The sequence below is a fragment of the Mirounga leonina genome, unplaced genomic scaffold, assembly GCF_011800145.1.
Source record: "Mirounga leonina isolate KUSES-001 unplaced genomic scaffold, KU_Mleo_1.0 Mir_418, whole genome shotgun sequence".
In the NCBI taxonomy this organism is placed as follows: Eukaryota; Metazoa; Chordata; class Mammalia; order Carnivora; family Phocidae; genus Mirounga; species Mirounga leonina.
Window position 1 is genome coordinate 17,635,874 of NW_023270739.1, and position 23,975 is coordinate 17,659,848.

At 38.7% G+C, this 23,975-nt stretch overlaps 1 protein-coding gene across 4 annotated transcripts in view; it reads right to left on the bottom strand.

The window, feature by feature from the left end:
- Positions 1–23,205, bottom strand: part of NR1H4 (nuclear receptor subfamily 1 group H member 4) — a 47,105-nt gene extending 23,900 nt beyond the window's left edge. For 2 of the 4 annotated variants that reach the window (XM_034987278.1, XM_034987277.1), the window contains exons 1-2: positions 23,127–23,205; positions 10,593–10,958 (exon numbers count right to left, since the gene is read on the bottom strand). In XM_034987278.1, the coding sequence (XP_034843169.1) occupies positions 10,593–10,958; positions 23,127–23,205 (445 nt within the window). Of the gene's footprint in view, positions 1–10,592; positions 10,959–17,175; positions 17,440–23,126 lie in introns of those variants that run through there. The other 2 variants (XM_034987275.1, XM_034987276.1) reach the window with 2 other exon arrangements.
- Positions 23,206–23,975: the final 770 nt, after the last annotated feature.

The following is a 23,975-nucleotide window of genomic DNA, read 5'->3' on the forward strand; positions in this document are numbered from 1 at the left end:
AAGGAAGGAAGGAAGGAAGGAAGGAAGGAAGGAAGGAAGGAAGGAAGAAAAGATCCCAGAGGCCCCTCCCTCTCTTCCTCCCTGCTGAGGGATGGAGGGAGGGAGGAAGGAAGTTAGTTTTTTTCCTGGTACCAAATCAATGAGCTCAATGATATTCTTTAGTTAACCTGAATATTCATGAATATTCAGCCCCTCCCAGGAAGGATTCCATTTAAAACCATCGTAGATACTGATAGTTCAATAGTTAACAGAAATAAACCTCCTTATTCCAAGATGAATCAAAGAAACAGTGCTAGGACAATTCTGCAGGTTTTTTGTTTTTTTTTTTAACTCTTGTATTAACTGAGAAAGAAATCATTATCATCTCAATAGATGAATTAATTAGCTTTCACTCTGAGATGGCAACACAATATTATCATTATATCACTTAAATATGGGCACATATACTGTATTTATACTTATGCAAATCTATCTATACACATACATCTGCCTCTGTCTTGTGCATATTCAACAAGGCCCAGAAAAGTCATTTGAAAATGAATGGAAAGGAAATTCACTGAGGAACAGAGACTCCCTGGTAATGAAAGATGAATAGAGGGGGCTGACATTGCCATCTGAGGAAGGTGTAGCTCTAGGGGAACTCCTGCGGTGGCAGGAGAATATCTATAGGATAGGAAAATGGATACCTCCAATATACAAAATATTGCACATCCTGTTTCTCTGCTTCTTTTTTTTTTTTTAAAGATTTTATTTATTTATTTGAGACAGAGAGAATGAGAGAGAGCACATGAGAGGGGGGAGGGTCAGAGGGAGAAGCAGACTCCCTGCCGAGCAGGGAGCCCGATGCGGGACTCGATCCCGGGACTCCAGGATCATGACCTGAGCCGAAGGCAGTCGCTTAACCAATTGAGCCACCCAGGCGCCCCTCTCTGCTTCTTTATACAGATGTAACTCACATGCCATACCCTACTCCCAACGCATATATAAATATGTATGCGTGTGCACACATACACACACACAAGGACACATGAACGTGCACACATCAGACTCCAGTGACTGACAGTAACTACCCATTAGTTTGAAATCAATAAAATATTAGTTGTTTAAAATTTTCAGGGTCTCGGGGCGCCCAGGTGGCTCAGTGTGTTAAGCGTCTGACTCGGTTTCCGCTCAGGTCAGGATCTCAGGGTTGTGAGATCAAGCCCCGCGTCAGGTTCCATGCTCAGCAGGGAGTCGGCTTCTCCCTCTCCCTCTGCCCTCCCCTGCTTGCTCTCTCTCTCTCAAATAAATAAATAAATCTTTAAAAAAAAAAAAAAACTTTCAAGGTCTCCATACTTTTTAAACAGCAACAAATGCATAGAGCTGAATAACTAGTATGTTTACATGCACTGTAGCCTAAATAGAATTAGACTTTAGGTCTATCTCAGCACATTGTCAAATAGAAAGGACTCCACCACCCACTTACATAGAACTTACTTTGTATCAGGCACTGTTCTAAACACTTTGCATATGGTGATTCATTTAATATCCACATCAATCCTATGAAGTAAATTCTATTCTTATCTCCCTCTTACAGCTAAGGAGACTGAGTTACACAGAGATGAAGCATTTTGCTCGAGGTCCTACAAATAATAAATGGTGGAGCTTGGATTTGAACCCTGATAAGCTCAGTTCCAAACTCTATGCTCTTAATCAGTACATTAAGCTATCCTTCTAGTAAGGAGCTTACATTGCTTAAAATTGTCTTTAGACATTAATCTTTCTAGAACTTGATTATAGACTCCTGATCACCTGGCAGAAGCTGTTTCAGACTATTATTTTCAAAAAAGCAACCCTCAAACTTCTGAGATGGAGTTGATGAAAATTATTTTTTTAAGCTTTTATTTTAATTCAAGTTGGTTAACGCACAGCATTATATTAGTTTCAGGTGTACAATATAGTGAGTGATTCAACACTTCCATACAACACCCGGTGCTCATCACGATAAATGCACTCTTTAATCCCCATCACCTATTTCACTCATCTCCCCCGAACACCCTCCCCTCTGGTAACCATCAGTTTGTTCTCTATAATTATGAGTCTGTTTTTTGGTTTGCCCACCTATCATCTATCTATCTATCTATCTATCTATCATCTATCATCTATCTATCATCTCTCCGTCTCTTTTCCCTTTGGTCATTTGTTTTGTTTCTTAAATTCCACATATGAGTGAAATCATATGGTATTTGTCTTTCTCTGACTGACTTGTTTCGCTTAGCATTATACTCTCTAGCTCTAACCATGTCATGCAAATGGCACGATTTCATTCTTTTTATAACTGAATAATATTCCATTGTATATGTATACCACATCTTCTTTATCTATTCATCTATGGATGGACATTTGGGCTCCTTCCATATCTTGGCTACTGTAAATAATGTTGCTATAAACATAAGGGTGCATGTATCCCTTTGAATTAGTGTTTTAGTATTCTTTTTTTTTTCAGACTTTTTTTTATTCATTTCAGTCAGATAGAGAGAGAGCATAAGCAGTGGGAGAGGCAGCAGGAGAGAGAGAAGCAACTCCCCACTGAGCCAGGAGCCCGACATGGGGTTCGATCCCAGGACCTGGAGATCATGACCTGAGCTGAAGGCAGAGGCTTAACCATCTGAGCCACCCAGGTGCCCCATGTTTCAGTATTCTTTAGGTAAATTCCCAGTAGTACAATTACTAAATCACATGGTAGTTCTATTTTCAACTTCTTAAGGAACCTCCATACTGTTTTCCACAGTGGCTGCACCAGTTTACATTCCCATCAAGACTGCAAGAGGGTTCAGTTTTCTCCACATTCTCACCAACACCAGTTGTTACTTGTGATGAAAATTATTATTGACTATTTAGTGCCTGCTAATAATTTGAGTTTTTCCCTCTTTAACCTATTGGAGAACCACAGACAGACAAAAAATTTCACCTGACTTCTCCAACACTTACTTTTACCAACTATAATCCATATTGATTTTTTTTTCTTAAATACATTTTAAAAGGACTGACTTTGGGGCACCTGGGTGGCTCAGTCATTAAGCGTCTGCCTTCAGCTCGGGTCATGATCCCAGGGTCCTGGGATCGAGCCCCACATTGGGCTCCCTGCTCTGTGGGAAGCCTGCTTCTCCCTCTCCCATTCCCCCTGCTTGTGTTCCTTCTCTCACTGTGTCTCTCTCTGTCAAAAAATACATAAAATCTTTAAAAAAAAAAAAAAAGGACTGACTTTGAATTATTTTGGGAAGTTGCCTAACATCCTTTCAAAGTAAACAAATCTACAAACAACTTAGTAGTCCAAGGGCATTCATCAAACTTCTATACTTCCTTCTGTCAAAAAAATACCACAAAATAAGAGAAAAATTCATGGAAACAGCATAGTCTCTAAGAGTTAGAATGCAACTCCCTCGGTTTATCAAAAATGTTGATGAATCCCTGAAAGCTAAAAAACAGAGTAAATTTATGAAAAACATTGCCCAAAACAGGTGCAGAGAATGCAGGATTAGGAGCAATGGAGGAAACTCCAAATTCAAATACAAGATGCTGACGGCCTCTAAGCATTCAGCGGGAGTACTGTGCTAAGCCAGGAGTTGGCTAACTACAACATGCAGGGAAAATTCCACCCCCTGTTTATTTCTGCATGATCTGCAACCTAAGAATGGTTTTTACATGTTTAGTGAGTGAAAAAAAGTCAAAAGAAAATTATTTTGTGGTAGGTAAAAGTTGTATGACATACAAATTTTAGTGACCATAAATAAAGTTTTATTGGAACACAGCCAAGCTCATTCATTTACCTGCACATCTGCTTTCACACTACAATGGCAGTCAAATAGCCTAAAATATTAACTATCTGGCCCTTTACAAAAAGTTTGCCATGCATCTAAGCCGTTGATAACAGTAGTATTTGCATGCAGTCTCAAGCAAAGAATATAAACCAGAGGGGGAGGACAATGCCCAGGAGGAATGGGGAGCTCCCATGCCTAGAAGATAAGAACTGAAACATTCTATCCAACCACACATCTTGTACTCCCTCCAGATTGCTAAAAGCAGGCTGCACAAACACAAACCGCATCAGAGGGGTGAACAGGGAATCTCAGAGGCTACTTAATGAAACCACTCTCCTTTCTGAAGTCATTTGAGAATTGCCTTTGTGTGAGTTTGCCTGGGAGGCAACTCTCAGTCTATCGTACTTTCACCTTAACCTATTAATATGAGGTACAGGGTCAAAGTATAAGACATTGCAAGGAGAGCTCCCACAAAGGCAATTCTTAAATTATATATTCTAATACTCATATATATCATAATTAGAAATGAAGATACTTAGATGCCTCATTCTTTATTTTTTAAAAGTGATAGGACTAGTGGTTGTCATTTCAATGTGTGAAAGAGGCTGACAACCCTACTTAGTAATTAAAAAGATGGTCTATTTTGTATACAAGTGAGTAGTGTTCCATAATTTATAGTTGTGCCTGCTTTTGGAAAGTATGTTGGTGGAGAACACCAGCAGATCAATATGTCAACCAACCAATGGGTTTGGATTTGCCATCACCTAGATTGTGTTTGTTTTTCTCTTTGTTGGTGTGTTTTTTCCCTAAACACAGAACCAACTTTTAAAACACTCATATGCAAGGAAAATGCTGTTAGTGCTGACTGTCTTTGGAAAGTCAGTGACAGAAGGATACAAGGAAAAAGCACAGAGAATAAAATATAGCTCAGGAGTTCTGAGGATTTGACCACAAATTCTATGCCATTCTTTCATAGCTGTGAGACCTGGACAAGTAACTGAGTGTTGGTATCTTTATTTGCAAAAGGGAGATGATAATACCATCTACTGGAGCCATTATAAGGATAAATGAAATAAAGAGTCTGAGGTAGGAATTGCCGAGCCCATAACTGAGAGTCATTACATTCCCTAATTTGAGTCCATTAATGTGTATTTTTTCAATAATTTTAGCAATGCTAAAATGAAAGGATAATTTATTCAGTGATTCATGTATACTTTGTTCTTTCTCCTATTGTTTTTTTGGGGGGGTTATCCTTTTCTTCCTCCCTCCTTTTTTTTTTTTTTTTTTTTTTTTTGCTTTTCTTTCCCAACCCAAGAGGGTAGACATTTTTCCGTGTTCACTTGATAAAACAAAAGCTAAAGTTGTCCATCTCTAAAAACAGATAATTCTCAAATAGGGCTTTTGTTTTCAACCCCTCATTGAAAGGGTTATACTGGATCATCTCAAAGATGATGGAGGTGGAAGTCAATGCTTTTAGATTGGGAAAAGGAGGGGAGGGGTAATAATGCTCTGCGTGAGCTTGATTTTGCATGTCTTTAAGAGCCATTCAGACTCCCAGGTGGGCAAACTCCCAGGAGCTGGAGGCTTAAGCAAACTAGAGGTTTTTTCAGTCACTACTTTCATATTTATATATTGCTTATATATTTAGTTTAAACATTTTTTCTTGTTTAAATGTAATTTTTATTGTCTTAGTTTTGTCTAACATCATTGCTATATATTTATTTGAAATTTCAATTTTCATCCACTGGAAATCATCCTTTTACCATTTAATTTTTCTGTATATTTTTTTTGATACTATTTCATTGCTTTTATATTTGTTAATCTTTTATTTTTTTGTCTTACTGTTTTCTCTTTTTGTCTGTTTTAGTTCAGTTATATAAACTGTTTCCCGGCTTTGCTTTAAAATGGTGACTAAGAGAGCTGGAATTTTGTCTGTTTTGTTCACCACTGCATCTCCTATGCTTAGAATAGTGCCTGGCATATGGTTGGTCCCTAATAATAGTAGCTGAATAAAGAACTGAATTAATGAATTCAAACTCTCAGAAGCTGGAGGCTTAATTAATAGGAAGAGAAATAGTTTTGAAGACTGTTTATGATTAAAGTTTGGGAGGCTGGATGAACAGAAAAATAACAACAATAAAATTATAAGAATACACCAACAAAACAGCAATAACTAATGCTTATTGAGCATTCAAGTGTTCCAGGCATAGAGCTAGATGTTTCAAAAACAATGTCTCATTTTTTCTTCACAATTATTCAATGATAATAGTAATAATAATGGACATTTATTGAGGGTTCACCATAGGTAAGTACTATGTTAATTGCTTTACACACATTATCTTGTTTAATCCTCCCCCAACCCCTAGGTACCTACCTCAAAGGGTGGTCCTGAAGACTGAATGAGTTAGTACAGGTAAAGTCCCAGATAAAGCGTGCATATAATAATCATTTGATATATCTTATCTATCAGCAGCACCACCATCATCCTCATCTCAACCTCAACCTCCTCCTCCTCATCTTTATTATTATCCGCATTTTATAGGAGAGAAGTCTGAAGCCCAGACATTCAGTAACTTGGACATCTGGGAAGAGAATCAGTGGTGGGGAAGGGGGTGTTGAAATCTGGGTTGTCTGCTGTCAGAATCTGATTCCTCTTGTGACTTCTATAACACTACAAAAGGCTTTCAATGTGGTGATATAGTTTAAGCCCCACCCCCTTGCATCCCACTCTAAGATAATTTGACCTATTGAGTTCAGTAGGATCATTATCAGATTTTATAAAATCAGATCTCAAAATCAAACAGGATTTTAGGAATTTCATGCGCGGTCAGGGCATCTCAGCCCTGACCCATAAACAAAGGGCCCATTGGAAACACTCTGCATCTATTCCACACACCAGAATAGTTTCAACAACTATGAAGTCTTTCCTAGAACTTCAGAACTAAGTCAGAATATGTTCAAAAGGACACCCATTTACTCATAAAATGCCTTTTAAGAATTCTACCATTCTCTCGCTGATAAGTGTAGACTCTCCCGGCCTGGAGATGGATGTGACTGACATTGACCTATTTGGAAATGCAGCCATTTGAAATTTTCAGTCAGATGCAGATCAGTTTTGTTAGTTGAGGCTTGAAGTTTGAATTAAAATTCATCTACACATCAGCACATTTTCATATGCCCCACTGATAACGGGGAGAAAAGAAAGCTCTTGAAGTAATCTAGTGCTGAGCAAATGGCAGTCACTGTCACTGCGTTATGCTTGTGTTCTCACAATTATTATTTTTAAAAATGTATTGAAATTTCTTTTCTCGATGCTGTAAATATCGACAATAGAACATTCATTAAAATTAAAATATTTCTAACATGAGACCAATGAAATCAGGGTGTTTAACCATGATCTTTGTTTTGTTTTTAAGTTTTGAAAAATTGTGTGTGTATGTGTGTGTGTGTGTGTGTAAGGATCACCGGTCTGACAGACCTGCATCAAAGTCCTAAAGCAAGAGAGCTGCCAGGATCTACAAAGACCCTGTGAAATAGATACTACCCTTTTTTTTGCAGCATGGAGGCTCAGAGAAGCAAAATATTCCATAAACTAAGAATTGGCTGGCCGGATATCCACGACACCTACTTCTACTCTAGTGTATGTTCTCTATTGTAAAGGCGGGAAAATGGGACACAGTCTTTCCCAGACTCCCTTGCAGCTAACGTTGTGGATATGATTTAAGCTCTGCGGGACAGATGCCCTTTTAAGACTGTTGTCTCTGCTGGCAACCAGGGCTGTGGAATTGTGCTGTGGTGGCGTCTTGGTTTCTAGTTGCTAGCTTCGAGGGCATTGAAAGGCAAGACAGGGCATTCATAATGTGTATATTAGATTTAGCTGACAAACCATCACTCTGGAGCCAGTAATTATGGTGCAGGCAGCTTTCCGATCCCTAGATGGCAGCTAAGGCAGTGCCTTTCTGGAGCCAACAGCTCTGTGTTAGCTTCCTGTTTCCCCATCTTCCTGACCACAGCAATTCCCTGGCAGACCAGTTCTACAGGGTGACCCCGAGCATCCTCTTGGAGACTCAGCATAGAACCTGCTCCTCTGCTCTTCTAACTTCTCCCATATTAATTCCTTACTGCTTGAAATTTTGCTTTCTGTTTTATTTCACTGAACTCTGACCGATATATTAAGTAACATCTTTACTCAGCCACGAATGACAGTCTAGATTCAATGCATGCTTGTGAAACCCAAAAGTCCACACCCTTCCTTTGATGGAAAGCTACGGAGTAAGATTCATTTTGTATCTGGTAAGCACAGATACCCAAGGGGTGTGGGGGACCGAGCTGGCCAAGATGTTAGGCCTACCTGGTATGGGGTACTGGTTCTTTCCCTTGTACTCTACTCTGTGCTGTGAACCTCCTCCCTGTTCACTAAGCTAGGATCATTTTCATTTGTTTCCTCAAGAGAACATATACAGGGTGCCTGGGTGGCTCAGTTGGTTAAGCGACTGCCTTCGGCTCAGGTCATGATCCTGGAGTCCCTGGATCAAGTCCCGCATGGGGCTCCCTGCGCAGCAGGGAGTCTGCTTCTCCCTCTGACCCTCCCCCCTCTCATGTGCTCTCTCTCTCAAATGAATAAATAAAATCTTTAAAAAAAAAAAAAAAAGAGAACATATACAAAGCACAAAGGAGTTCATTGTTGGCTTTATAGTCACCAAAGCCTAAGCCTCAAGATCCCAGAATGGAGCCTCAGAGACCCTTCCCACTGGTGACTGAAGACCAGCTAGAATAACACCCAACAGACTCTCCACTGTGTTAACAGCGGTGAAAACCAGAGCCCCACCCACAGTGCCCAATCCCTCCACAATGCTGCATAATCATGGAATTTAGACAAACCCCAGAGAAAGGTGGGGTTTTTTTGGGGGGGGGAGTAGAATAACCCTGAATTGAATGAAATACAGTTTCTATGAATTCAATCCAGCTATACAATTCAATCCAGCTATAGAAAATGAGTTTATGTGTCTCATATCCATGCCCTGAGTGTTGTACTCTCTCGCTACCCAGCTTCAAGTTAATTCTCACACTCACCCTCCAGAGTCATTGGTCTACAACAGGGTCAGCAAACTACAGCTAGGCCTATGGGCCAAATTCAGCCTACTGCCTGTTTTTTTTGTTGTTGTTGTTGTTTTTTAATTTCCTTGCCTATTTTTTTAGGTTAAATAAATCCATGTCTATGCCCCTTCTTTATGTGGGTGTGTTTGCAGAGTTGAGTAATCACAACAGAAACCGCTATGGTGCAAAGCCTAAAATATTTACTCTCTCTTTGCAGAAAAAAACATTTCCAACCCCTGATGTAGAACACAGGCTCTTCCTGGCTCCATCTCATCTTCACCCTGCACTCTGGTCCTTTTGCTCCCACCATGGGAGCAAAGTCTCAAATCAGAATCAGTGAAAAAGCTCTGCCTTTCTCTGTTCTTAAAAATTATACTACATCCCGGGGCGCCTGGGTGGCTCAGTTGGTTAAGCGACTGCCTTCGGCTCAGGTCATGATCCTGGAGTCCCAGGATCGAGTCCCACATCAGGCTCCCTGCTCAGCAGGGAGTCTGCTTCTCCCTCTGACCCTCCCCCCTCTCATGTGCTCTCTCTCATTCTCTCTCTCTCATTCTCTCTCTCAAATAAATAAATAAAATATATAAAAAAAAAATTATACCTACATCCAGATCCAGCTTTTTCTTCCTGAATTCCCCCAAGGATGGGTTCTCTCTTGAGCACTTGTCTGTCCCCTTGTGTCCTATGACCCCACAATTTCCTGGTCCCCACCCCATCTCTGGCTTCCTTCTATAAACTTTAGGGGAGATTCATCCCCTGCCTGCTTTTAAAATCAGTGTTTTGGGGGGTTGTCCTAGGCATACTGGTTTCACTCCAGTCACCTGGATGCCCCAGATTCTTCTTGGGAGGACCAGGTTTCACCAGTGTTCACCTGTAAGGAGGTGAGCCGACCCAGATTACTGACTTCAGGGGTTTATTCCCTTGGCCCAGACAATACCAATACTTTGTCCATTGATTTAGTCAATATTAACCTTGAGCAAATAGCTCAGAGTAGAATGATCACTCAGTAGGCAAGGATTAAAAGACAGGGTAGCCTAGTGGTCAACAGCAGAAGTTCTGGAATTAGATTTATAAGCTGTAGATTTGAAGCTTCACCTCTAATTAGCTGTGAAGCCTTGAGTAAGTTCATTAACCTCCTGTGCTGCACTCTTTTCATCTATAAAATGGGAGTGAAGTATTAGAACTAAAAGGTTTACTATTGAGGTATAATAAATACATCAGATAATAAAGTCTTAATTCTCTTTGATCTCAGTTTTAAAAGAGTTGAGTTCAACAGTTTCTCTTTCTTTCAAAAAACAACAGGGGCGCCTGAGTGGCTCCCAATTCTTGATTTCGACTCAGATTGTGATCTCAGGACTGTGGGATTGAGCTGGGTGTGGAGCCTGCTTGGGGTTCTCTCTCCCTCTCTCTCTCTACCCTTCCCCCTGCTCGCTCGCTCGCTCTCTCTCAAAAACAAACAGAAAAAACCCATAACCTATAAATTTATTTTAACCATATGAGAGGTTGTAAATAGGAAATAGTTTACTTATATATAAGCTAAATACACTAAAAGGCTTTTCCTAGAGATTTAGAACAGGTAGGAGTGGAGGAAGAGAAAATGGGATGTTATCTGGGAAAAGGGAAGAATCCAGTCTGAGGGATTCCAACAACCAATAGAGTAAAACCTCAAGGAGATAATGGCCAACCAGAGATGCTTACCTTTGCACCCCTCACAGGTCAGTGCATTATAATGGTATCCAGATGCTCTGTCTCCACAAACAACACATAACTCATCCCCTTTTATTCTCCCTGCTGATGCACCCATTCGGGCCTTTTTTGCTACAGGAATCTCTGCTACCTCGATCTCTCCCTGGTAGAGAGCCTCAGCCGGCATTCGCCTGAGTTCATATATTCCAGGAGAATACCACTCCTCAGGCTGCTGGGGGTAGAAACCCAGGTTGGAATAATAGGATGACGAGGAAATCTGTGGTTGAACTTGCGGAAACGGAGCATTGTTATATTGTGAGTATGGTTCCACTTCTAGATTCTGTCCCAAAGGTCCTGCTGCTTGTTCTGTTAGTACACCTGAACAAGAGTAACAAAATTGGAATTAATGTCTAAGAAAAGATCAAAATTTAACTATATAAAAATTGACAAACTTTTTTACAGCAAAAAAAAAAAAAAACCACTGCAAAAGGATTTAATGATGAATTACAAGCTCAGAAAAATATCTGCAACATAAAAGACAGACAAAGACTCATAGTGTTAATAGGTAAAAAGCACTTGCAAACCAGTAAGAAAAATTCAACAATCCCATGGGGGGAATAAAAGGATAAAGGATATGAGTGGACAGTAGAAATACAAAGTGTTTTATAAACCTACAAAAATGCACTCACTTATCAACAATTAAATTTAAATTTAAACTGCAATATAAAATACGACCATGTTCATCCTCAAATGAGTAAAGGTTAAAAATGCTCGATAGAACACTCTTAGAAAAGCAAACATTCTTAGACGACAATTTTTCAGTATCTTTCAGCATTTGAAACTCAAATACTCTTTTAACCCAGCAGTTAGACTGCAAGGAAATTTATTTTAGAGATAGGCATGTATCTGTGTGAAAAGCTTCTGTAAAGATGTCCATGTGCAGGAACATCTATAAAAACTATAAATCAGGAACAACTTAAATATCCACCAATAGGAGTCTGGTTTAAATAAATTACATTATGTCTATGCACTGAAATACTATGTAGATGTGAAACAATGATTTAGATCTATACGTACTGATAAAGAAAGGTTTCTATGATATGATGCTATTTGAAAATATTAAACTATAGAATAATGTATATATTTGTGTGGGTATTAAAAGAACAATGTGTGTGTGCACACGCATGCACAAGGCAAATTTCTGCATGATACAAAAGAAACTGGATGATGGTGACTGGAAAGTGAGATTGTTGCTTTGTTTTCTGGGGTGGGAGGTTGCACAGTCTTTACACTGTAACTTTGCCATGTAGATTAGTATTTTAATCATGGTAAAACAAAGAAGGAGCTTAAAAAAAAAAAAAAGAATGCAGTGGCTGGAATTGTGTGGTTCAAATCCCAGTCCTGTTACTTATTTTCTGTGTGCATGTTGGTAATTTATTTAATGTCTTTAAGGATCGAATTTCTCTTCATAAAACAGGGAATAATAGGTACCTCATTAGGTTGATGTGAGAATTAAACAAGATAATGCATGCCAAACACTTTGCTAAATGTTTGGCACACAAGGAGTGCCTGATAAATTATAGTTGTCATTAAAATAGTAATAATAATTATTATTCTACTGCCATTATTACAAAATGAGCCTTCTGTCTATAAAACCTCTAGGTATTAGAAAACTATCAGGTTATGAAAATGCTTCTATTTCCTAGAAACACAATCTACTACTCTAGAAAATAAAAATATTTAAACTATGCAAAACACTAAAAAATTTAATAAACTAAATAAGATAGAGGAGAATATACAAATGTGTCCAAATCTTCAAAGGATGGTCAGGCAACCCTAGACCGAAATTCCAGCTCCACCTCCGATGAACAGTGGGACTTTGGGCAAATTACTGAAACTACTGATGAACCCCAGTTTTGATGGCAGCAAGCTTGGGATGAAAATGTCTAGATCAGGGTTATGCTGAGGATTGATTGAGGTAATACAGATTATTCCACAGTTTCTCATCTGAAACCCTTGGGGTCACACATGTTTTGGAATTCAGAATTGATTGCTTGCGTTTTAGAACAGACCACAGTGTTATTTCTCCCTGCGTGGTCTGGGACAGAACTCAGAATCAAACACAGCAATCTTTTCCATGGTGAAATGTATAAATATTCATATGACACAGAATAAAGGCCATAAATATCCTCACATCCATTCAGGTCAGGTTTTGCCACCAGAGAAGTTTGTGTCAAACTTTGGATAAAATGTTTAGTTTTTAGAGCTTTTGGAATTTAGAACTGTCAATTAGGGACTGTGGGTCTACGCATCTATACCTTTGCAGTGCCCCCAAAATAGTTGTGGTTGTTATTATTGCTATTGCTACCATCAGCAAACTCTTAGAGACTCCATCCTAGTGCCAGGCACTTGTATATTTTCAACTCTTTCTCTCAAAATCCTATGAGGTGGGTAACATTAGGATCCTCATTTACAAATGAGTAGCCTGAGGCACAGAGAAGTAAGGCAACTTTATTCCCACATACCTAAATAGCTGAGATTTGGACTTTGATAGCCTGACTTCAAAGTCATGTGCTAAATCACTCCTCTCTGGGATAATTTCAGATGTGTGATGCTTGAAAGCATGATAGTACACGGTTTTCTCTTCCTCCCTCTGTACTTCAGTTGGTGAGTACCTTCAATGTCTCTGCTTACAGGTAAGCTGCAACCAGGTGTGCGAGGCTCCACATGATCCTACCTTTTCTTTTCCAGCCATTTCTCCTGTTTTGACTTCTCTAACCCTTGAATGTGCATTGCTGCCTCCAGACTCAGGACCTCCCTTCCCCACCCCGAGCTCTGCTGCTTCCTGAGCCTGGAACCTTCTGCAACACAGCCATTTGCTCACTGGGCTTCATCTCACTATTCTCCACTTATCTATCTCTAAATTTCCTTTTAATTATAGTTTCTCTTGGGAAGTCTTCCCTGACTCTAGGTCCCTGGGTGTTCTGAGGCTTGTTACATGGTACTTACCTATCCTCCCTGGGCTGCGCTTTGCTCATCTCTAAAGAAAAGACTTCATGTTCGATGACCTTATAGTTCTCCTTTATATCTAAAATCTTCATAAGTATATGACTAATAGACTATGGACATGAGAATTCAGTGCTCTTCTATAATGGCAAAATAGAATATATGCATACCAAAAGTTTGTTGAAAAGAATGCTTTCTGCATTGATCCAGAAAAAGATTGTCGAAGCACAAAGTATACACTATCTGGGCAAAAATTAACTTCCTGTCCTTTATGCCTTACTTCTCCATTTAAAACCAGCATTGAGTCAGTATATCTGACAAAGTTTTGGCAATGGTGCCTTGTCTTATTACCACAGAATAGAAGAATATGAAAAGACGGTATGATTACAGCAAAAAGAAGAGAGAAAATATAAGCAAAATCCTAATCTATTTCATAATTAAATATGACTAAAATTTGTTGAGTGAATAGGTTTGAAAAGAACTGAAAAGCATTAAAAGCATTAGTTTCACTTACACTTATTGCTGAATTTTATCCTCCAACTGATCTTACCCCATCAATTACCTGTTCCCAGGTATTTGCTATCTGCTATCTACTATCTCATAAGGTAGTTCTGAGTATAGAATAAAGTAGTTGAGAAAAGGTTTTGATAAGTTGGATGTCAGAAAGACATGTTTGTTTCCTAAAGAGCCTAGCAAAATCCTGATTTTACTAGTTAACTGATAGTTAATTAGTAATTATTAACACTTGGTCTGTTTTGAAAACATAAGTTATAGGATACTTCTTTCAATTATAAATATATACTGAACACCTGCTATTTTCCAGACAGTGTGCTAGTCTCTGAGAATAAAATAGTGAACAAGACAGACAGAATACAGATACAAAAGGCCCCCCCAGTCATTCCCTATACAAGCGAGCACATGTGTTTGTGTGTGTGTGTGTGTGTGTGTGTGTGTGTAGAGATGTCAAGGGCTGGGACAAAAACAAGCAAACAAATACCAGAACTTTCTGATAGAGCATCAGATGTGGAATGGGAAGAGTAGATCAACTTTAAAATATGCTTTCTAAAAAGGTAAATTTATTTCTACTTTAATATAATTTAAAGGGAATAATAATATATGAATATATACCTATAAATTTGATTTATCAGTGCTTTTCTGGAATCAGTCTATCAAAAAGTGGGGGAATTTGGACTCCTTTATGACAGGTAATGCTCCCTGAGAGTTTAGGAAGAACTTTTTTTTTTTTTTTGAGATTTATTTATTTATTTTAGACAGAGAGCGCAAGCAGGGGAGGGGCACAGGGAGAGGGAAAGGAAGAGAATCTCAAGCAGACTCCCCACTGAGCACAGAGCCCAACGCGGGGCTCAATCTTAGGACCCTGATATCATGACCTGAGTCAAAATCAAGAGTTGGACACTTAACCTATGAGCCATCCAGGCACTCCTAGGAAGAGCTTTTAAACAGGAACACATGAACAGACCGACACCTGGGGTGTCTGAGACCTCCTGCAAAGGAAAGCAAAATTCTTCTGAATAGAGAGTCTCTAGCATTCAGTAGTTTCTCTAAAGGGATACCATCTAAGGGAACTTTCTGAGGTGAAAGAAATGTTCTGTACCACCAATATGGTAGCCACTAACCATATGAGAATATGGAACACTTGAAATGTGGCTAGTGATATTGAGAAACTGAGTTTTAAGTTTTATCTAATTTTAATAATTAAAATTAAAAATTACATAGCCACGTGTCACTAGCGACTAGGAGTTTGTGATCAGAATCCCTGTGTACCCAAATGGGAGAATCAGGCTCATGTTGTAATGAAGGCACTTTGCCATGATCTCACAGTTTGTTCCTGATGAGCCTGGTAAGGGTTTACATTATATCCATTTTTTTACCCCTGACACAATGCTGACCATAGTAAATGTTTCATGATCTTCTGTCAAAATGTTTCATGAATGGAAAAATTGCCTTCTCTGCCTTCCTTTATTCCTAATCCATGGTTTCTTAACTAGATGATACGGCTTCATTTGTAAGCTGTTTGCCCCTCCTGGCCTTTGTGACGTTGGCGCCTTTCCCTGGCTTACCAGCTGATCACCTCCTCTGTGAGGCCTGTCCTAGCTCCCCTTGGTTAATCTCGCCTACTCTCTGTCCACACCATTATTGTAGCACATAGAAGCATATACAGTGTTTGGTTTGTTTATAGGCTTGTCCTCTACGCTAAACTTGAAGTGGTATGACGCACGGGTTACGAGGGCCCTGCTGCATAGACAAATCTGGATTCAATCCACCTACAACTTGCTAGATGAATGAATTTGGCAACGATGTTGAACTTCTTTAAGCTTCTCTTCCTTCCTCTATAATGTGGAATAACACAGTACCTGGGTGAAAGGTTGTAGTACAGATAAGCTAAGACAGAGAATATAAACTGCATTGTGCTGGACACAGAATAAACATTCAATGCATTTTATTTCATTGTTGTGGTTAGCCTGTGAGCTCTTTGGGGAATATATTAGGTTATATTCCCCCCCCCGCCACCTTTTTTTTTTCATTCCTGATGCCTTACACAAAGCCTGACACAGTGTGCTTAATAAATACCTGTTAAATGGAAACAATGGAAAAATTTGCTTCTCCTGCCTTCCAACTAATTTCCTAAATACAGTGTCAGTCACTTTTAAACAACATATTTAAATAAAACAGTATGTTGCTAAGTCTATAATCAAAAATTCAAAATTATAATTATTGTAAAAATGATTAGAGTTTCTCTTTTAAGTGAAAATATAAAACATAAGATTCTGTTTTGAAAAAATATTAAAATAGACAATATTATATTATATGGTCTATGTTTTAATTATAATCTATGTTTTACTTCAGAGAAAACAAATAGCCTAAGCCTAAAGCTGAACTCTTTACTCATCTGATTTTCCATTGATTTGGGAGAAATCTGCTATGAAACTAATTTAGTAAATCAGTGTTTCTCAATCTCTTTTTATTTTTCTCACCACAACCCATAGTTTGAAATACATCTTATATCATAATTCCTTTGTACACTTAAACATATGTAGAAGTTATTGAAACAAGATTTCCATGAAATAACCCTTATCCTCACTTCTTGAAGTGTATTCTGACATTTCTACTCTACTTCTATTCTATTCTACTCTATTCTGTTCTATTCTATTCTGTTCGTTTTCAACGGTGGTCATAAGCCACAAATAGACTTCATGACCCACTAGGATCTGAAACATACCATTTTTAAAACACTGCATTAAGTAACGTACTTCAAAGTGCTTTTTCAAGTGTCTACAGGCATTAATGTTAGAACTGCCTAGTGTTTAACTTGAAAAAATCTTGCTAATTTCACATAATATTCAATGAACAATTTTAGGGAAAACATACTTAGATTTTATCTCAATGAGATACTCACCTGCCTCGAATTCTCAAAAATTACCCCACCCCAACTTCTCACCCCAGTCTCCCGGATCTGACTGAGACATCTTTGACAGAGATCTGTTGCTAAAATCTCAAACAAAAGCCCTCCACTTCCTCAGTCCAGTTGCAAAGGTTCAGCCAAGAGCTCCTGTGAATAGTGTCTTACCTTTATCAGGCTTCATGCTCATCATTTCCATGATAAATCCTGATGATGTGTGTCTATGGCAAGGACTACTTTGAATTGGATTTTCTAACCCCTGAAACTGCATTACCATTCTTACTTACTCACAGCAACTAAAAATGAGACTAGGTAAGGAGCAATAGAGGCCAGAGGTTGTATGGTTTACTGATTAACTTCATTACAGAGAAGAATATTTGTAAATGTTTATGAGAAAAGTCCTCGATGCCAAGTTGCTTAGTAAGCTGGAAAGCAGTCTCTTAGCTAAATATTTTGGGGGAGCACTTTCCAGTTTTAGAACTTAATATGTAGAGTAGGTTTCTGTTCAATGGCTCTAAAAGTGGATTTGGGGTCAAGTGACATGCTCTGTGTCTTGAAATTTGTTCCTATCAAAAGGCTACAGAATAATATAATTTTGTTAAGTCAGGAAGCATTAAAGCATAATGCTTAACAGTATAAGGCCAAATGATCTGGGTTTATATCCAATGTTAGTGGAATTCTGTCCCCTTCCTCCAAATTGGTATGTTGAACTTCTAACCCACAGACCTCAGCATGTGACATTATTTGGAGAAAGGGTTTTTATAGAGGCAATCAAGTTAAAACGAGGTCATGAGGGTGGTCTCTAATCCCATATAACTGGTGTCGTTATACAAATGGGAAATGTATACACTGAGTCAGACAGACATAAAGAGAAGACAGTATGAAGAGATACAGGGAAAAGGCAGTCATCTACAAGCCAAGGAGAGGATCAGGAATAGACACTTCCCTCACAGCCTTCAGAAGCAATCAACCTGCTAACCTCTTGATTTTGGACTTCTAGCGTGAAGAACAGTGAAACAATCCATTTCTGTTCTTTAAGCCACCCAGTCTGATCCTTCATTACAGGCTCCTCAGCAAACTAATACAACGAGACTCCCTTGGTACTCACTAGCTCTGTGGACATGGACAAATTCCTGAACCATTTTCTTTCTCCATTGCCTCACCTGTAAAATGGGGCTGATAACCATACAGCCTCATAGAGTTACTAGGAGCATTAAATAAGATAGTGTTTATAAAATGCTTAGCACAGTGGGTGGCTACACACCATCATTACATTGATGTTATGATTATTTGGCTTTGGACTCAGGTTGTAGGGCGGCTTGCTTACTGAGTAGGAATAATTTCTGCAGCATAACCTGTGGATATCAAGCCTATGATTGTTGGTTATTTTTTGGAAGAAAGGACTTTAGAATAGGATTCAGTAGGCCCAGGGTTAAGCTCACACTTAATGCAACCAGACGTCCTGTATAACCTTAGGTCAGTCTCTCAACTTCTGTGGGCCTCATTTGTCCACATCAACAGATGGTAAAACATAGATAATAATTCCTGCCCTGCTTCCCCCATAGATGTGTTGTGAAGATAAAAACACAATAAATAAGCAGTTTGAAAGGCAAAAGTGATCTATAGAAATGCAATCATCATTGCCAAGACATTTCTATAGCCTTCACACGTTTACAAGTGGTTCCATATGCATTACATCATTTGATCCTACTTGCATCCTCTGAGGAAGGTATTATTTATGATGCCCTATCTTCTACTGTATTTTACAGACTCTACAAGGCAAAGCAGGACGCTAAGTGATTTGTCTAAAGTCACGCAATTAGTGAGGCATTAAGTTAGGACTTTAACCCAGGTCTTCTGACTCAAACCCCGTGGTTGAAACACTTAGGGACACTTGCCCTCATTGCCACAAAAGAGGAAAAGAGTGATGGTCCATGGTTATGTCTCAGTTTGGATTGCCAAATTAAGTTTTACAGTTTGCAAAGCTATTCTCAATCCTCAGTCTACTTCTAACCTCATTCTCTTCTCCTCACAACCCCAAAGCTATCATTGCCTTGGGAGGACCATGGGTGGGAGAGCTACCCAGAGGATGTAAACCAGGGCAAACTATCTCTGAATCTTCTATCTTATTTTTTTAAAGATTTTATTTATTTATTTGACAGAGAGAGAGAGCACAAGCAGGGGGAGCAGCAGGCAGAGGGAGAGGGAGAAGCAGACTCCCTGCTGATCAAGGAGCCCAATGTGGGGCTCAGTTCCAGGACCCCGGGATCATGACCTGAGCTGAAGGCAGACGTTTAACTCACTGAGCCACCCAGGTGCCCCAATAAATCTTATTATTTTTTAAAAAAGAATTCTCTACTGACTTTCTCAATGGTCAAACAAATGGGCCTCTTGACCTCAGAAACTGCTATACTAACAAGGAAATGAATAGGACAATTTAGCTGATCCAGGAAACTGTTGTTGCTGAGTGAAATTCACACAGGACATTCTCATAAGACTGACTGGACCCCTTTGCTTCTCTCTTAGTGATGCCCAACTGCCTCATGCTATTTTTTTTTCTAAAAATACATTTTTCCCCTGCCATTCTTTGCACTGAAATACTAGCCACTAGCCATATATGGCTACTTAAATTTAAATTAATTTAATTAAATGAGAATAAATTCCTCAGTTATGCTAGTTTTATTTTAAGTGTTCGATAGCCACATGTGGATAGTGGCTATTGCATTGGACAAAGTAGGTCTAGAATATTTCATCATCATGGAAAGTTTTTTTTTCTTTTTGAGCACTGTGAATTGTGTAAGACTGATGAATCACAGACCTGTACCTCTGAAACAAATAATACATTATATGTTAAAAAAAATCATCATGGAAAGTTCTATTGGTCCTGTTGCATATGGTACTTGGGAGCAATGTGAATGACATGTCATTCATGGTATGTGGGAGCATCAGCTATGAACCCATGAAAAAAGGGAAGTCCCAGAGCAAATGCTTTTCTGAAAACTATCCTTGAGAAGAGAGTTGGTCAATAGACTTTGAGTGATGTAATCTCATTGGAAAGTCTTTCTCCACTGAGAAGGTGAAGTGTTCTCTTTGCCTTGTTCCTTAACCATCCAATTCTAATTGCTTATCCTGATTATATTCTGGATGCCACTTATTACCTATGGAACCTTAAGCATATTATTGAACATCTTTAAATCTCCGCTTTCTCACCAGTAAAAGGGGAATAATAATGATATGTACCTCATAGGAGTGTTGTGAGAATTAATCAATGACAGATAGTTATAGAGCACTTATGATGTGCCAGGCATTCTTCTGAGAACTTGATTAAATAAAGCAAGTCACTTGCATAAAGTTGAGGTGTTTGCCTAAGACCTCATACCTATAAATGACAAAGATGAACTTGAATGCAGGAAGTCTGCTAACAAATCTAAAATGTATTTAAGCATGATATCCGTCATGTAGAAAGCACTCAAGAAATAGTAGCTGTTACCATTATCACATTTTTTTTTATTCCTGAAGATGTGTAAGTTTGCAACCTGGTTTTATAGTCAACCTTTCTCAGCCTAGTTATTCTGAACGTCCTTGAGATCTGTTTCTTAGCCTGCAAGGTTGAGAGCAAGACCCTGGATGGCAATGGGGTTGCCCACCAGCTGGTCACTTGTCTATAATTCTTCATCTCCCTCCATGCTTTTTCCAAACTATTCATGCCTTATCAAAAGAAGTAGTAGTCTATTTTGCCTTAAAAAAGGTCTCTGTCGATAGTTCTCTACATCCTACCATTTCTTAACTCCACTAACAAGGTTTACCAGATCTGAGATTCCTGGGAGAGCAGGATCTTGCCTGTCTTATTCCCGGCTTTATTCCAATGACCAGTATATAGTTGTTACTCAACGTTTGGGTAAAGACATGATAGCTATCCATATTCTCTACCATAAGCCTCACTCTCCTGTGCTGTAACAACATGATAGCTGTTATTCATTACACAGACCATTGGAAAAGAACTCCACTCTCCGTTAGTTGAGCCCATGGGTTAACACTTGCGAGTCTCTGGCATATCTCAAAAACCAGGAATGTGAGTTAGGCACTGCCAGTTACTCATCCATGGGCCACAGTGTTTTCCCTGGTGCTCTGCAACCTAAGCTTAGGGTGGGAAGCCCAAAGAATCCATCAGTGTCATCAGGACACAAAAGAAGATGGGGAGGAAGAATAAGGAAATTAAAATGCAAGGCTTCATCCACCCCTTTGGCATACCTTTAGCTCAAGTTTGTTAAGTAGAGTGAGGCTGAGGGCATGGGAGGAAAGAGATGTAATAAAAATGCTTAGAGCTAGCTCTAGAACTTAGTGCAGAAAAGGAAAATGTGTCCCAATGGCCACACCGGATATTAGTTTACCAGGAGAGAAGACCAGATGAAGATTTGAGGAAACTGCTCCAGCCAGGAATAACAGCTGTGCTTGCAGCTCATGCAGCTTGTACTTTCAGAAATCTTAATGACAGTGTTAGGAAACAAGATGAGAACATGGTCTAGCAAAGGAGAGCTGAAGGAAAAGCAACACTGAAAGCATGAGTCACAGTGCTTCCTTAAGCAATCATTCCCAGATGCTTCTAACTTAACAGCACCCCCCAACTTTTTTCTATCTGCTCACATCTTTTTCACCTCATGTTTGATGAGGTCAGCCTTCAATCTAATGTGCTTGCTTAGAGATCTTACCATGTAATCATAAAATTTCAGTGAGGTGAAAAAATAATATTAGGTGAAATTTTCCTTAGTCTATGATAGGCACTTACAGTTCTAATTATCCTGTGAGCTCTGATTAGTAGACAAAAATTATGAAGATGTCTATGCACTGACTATTTTAAGGACTAATAGAAGGGTAGACTAGAAGCAAATGGTCAGGTAGCTGGATAGGGAGATAGGGCCCATTGGCCTTGAATGCACACACATGATGAAGAAAAGCCAAATGGAAGAAATAAGACAAGTATGTCTGAAAACTGGCATTTCATAAATAATTACTACTGCCTTTGGTCTCTCTGAGAGTTACTGATAAATATCTCTTTTTCCCCCTAAACTTCTTTTCTCCTTTCCTTTATTTATTACTTGATTCTTATTTATCAAATGCAAACTAGGGTTAATAAAATATGGTCACTGCCCTTAAATGCTCTTATACTGCATGGGGCAGGTAGATATGTAAACAGGCAATACTAATAAAGACCTCTCCTTGGAAATGACCCACTAAACCATTACACACTAAGATGCTAATGACTAGTAGGTAATAGCATAAGCTATTAATTAATCTCTTTCAAGGATGTCAGTAACCAAATAGGGGATCATGCCTTCAAACATTGAATTTTCTGGAGTTTGCATTTTCACTATCATAGTCTACCATGGTCCATGCATTAATGTAGAGTGGAAAACTGGGAGCATCTAAGTTTCCCAGCAGGGCTATTATACAGAAGAGAATTATTTTACAAGTGGCAGAAGGCTTCCCTACCTCATCCCAAATATTGCTGCTGTTCAGTCTTTGCTGATGTTCCCAACTGAAACTCTTTAAAATGACAGTTTTTTCATAAATGCATAAAGTGAAGCAATATATCATTTTATGGTATCATCTAGTTACAGATCTACTGAAAACAACTTAGAACAGTTTGTCCTCAATCCAATTTAAATGACTAATCATGACATTGTGCCATATATCCCCCAGCACAAGATGAATAGTGGAAACTATAATCTAAGTAACCTCAGCCTTTTATAGGTATAATATTAAACCATAAGAAGTATGATTTCATACTTTAGTACATGCTATAATAATATCAGAATTAGCCTGTACCAGGAATCCATTTCTACTCCCAGCTCTGTTAATTATCTAGCCTTGTGGCCTTGGACAAGTCACAAAGCTCTCAGTCTTACAGTCCTCATCTATAAAAAAGAAGACTATTAGGTTCAATAAATCCAAGGTCTGATCTACCTCCAACCTTGCATAGTAGCTAATGTTTATTGAGTACTTAGAAGGAACAAAAACTTTTGCCAGGCTCTGTTGGATTCATCATCTAGGCTTTTTTCTCCTATATTTCCAAGTTGCACTTTGTTTTTACTTGTATTCAAATGAAACTGACAACTTACCAAATAAATTGTCAGAAAGAGAAAATTCTTCTGTGACAGGTAAGTGGGAGTGTTCGATGAGATTCATTCTTGATCCCATCCAAACTGTTCTATTTGAGAATGCCCCTTCGTTATGGTGGTCTTCAAAAAAAGGAAAAAAAAATCTGAAAGACAAATAAATAAGTAGAGAGTTTGAGGAAGGGTTGGCAGTTTAGATAGTTGGTTAAGAGAGAGAGGGAAGGAGGGACGAAGCCTATTCACAAAATAGCAAATGGATCCCTTTGTAGACATTTTGCCATAACCTTTCTGTACATATCTGTTTTCAATATTTATCATTTTTACACCTCCTCTGGACTCATAAATGTCCAAGATATGTGCTTTCAAAAGAGACACTCTCTAAAGTATCTGGGAAACACCATATGTTTTCATTTAAATTTCAGCACTTGAGAAATTTGGGCAAGATTTGATGATATTTTGGATATGTCTTTATTTCTTTTACAAATAGAAAGGCATTGATTAAAAATGGGAAAAATCGATGACTTATTATCTTAAGCCTCATTCCAAAGTTGAGCAGGTATTTACAAAGACACAAAACTGACTTCAGACCACTTTCTGCTGGAATCTTCTTGAGTAGGCACTATGTCAGCAAATCAAAAATTCAGAAAGTGTTCTCTCAGATCTTAATTTTTGCTTTTTAGAGAAAATTTCAAGGGCTTGCATTTTGACTCTCAGGGTCTACCATGGTCTTATACTTATGTGGGCTAAAAAAAACATTATGGTATAAAGAAAAATAATGGTAAATCTCACCAAAGTGTCTGAAGTTTCATCCTGAGGAAATGTCCAGAATGAATCCAAGAGCCCAAGAGAAGC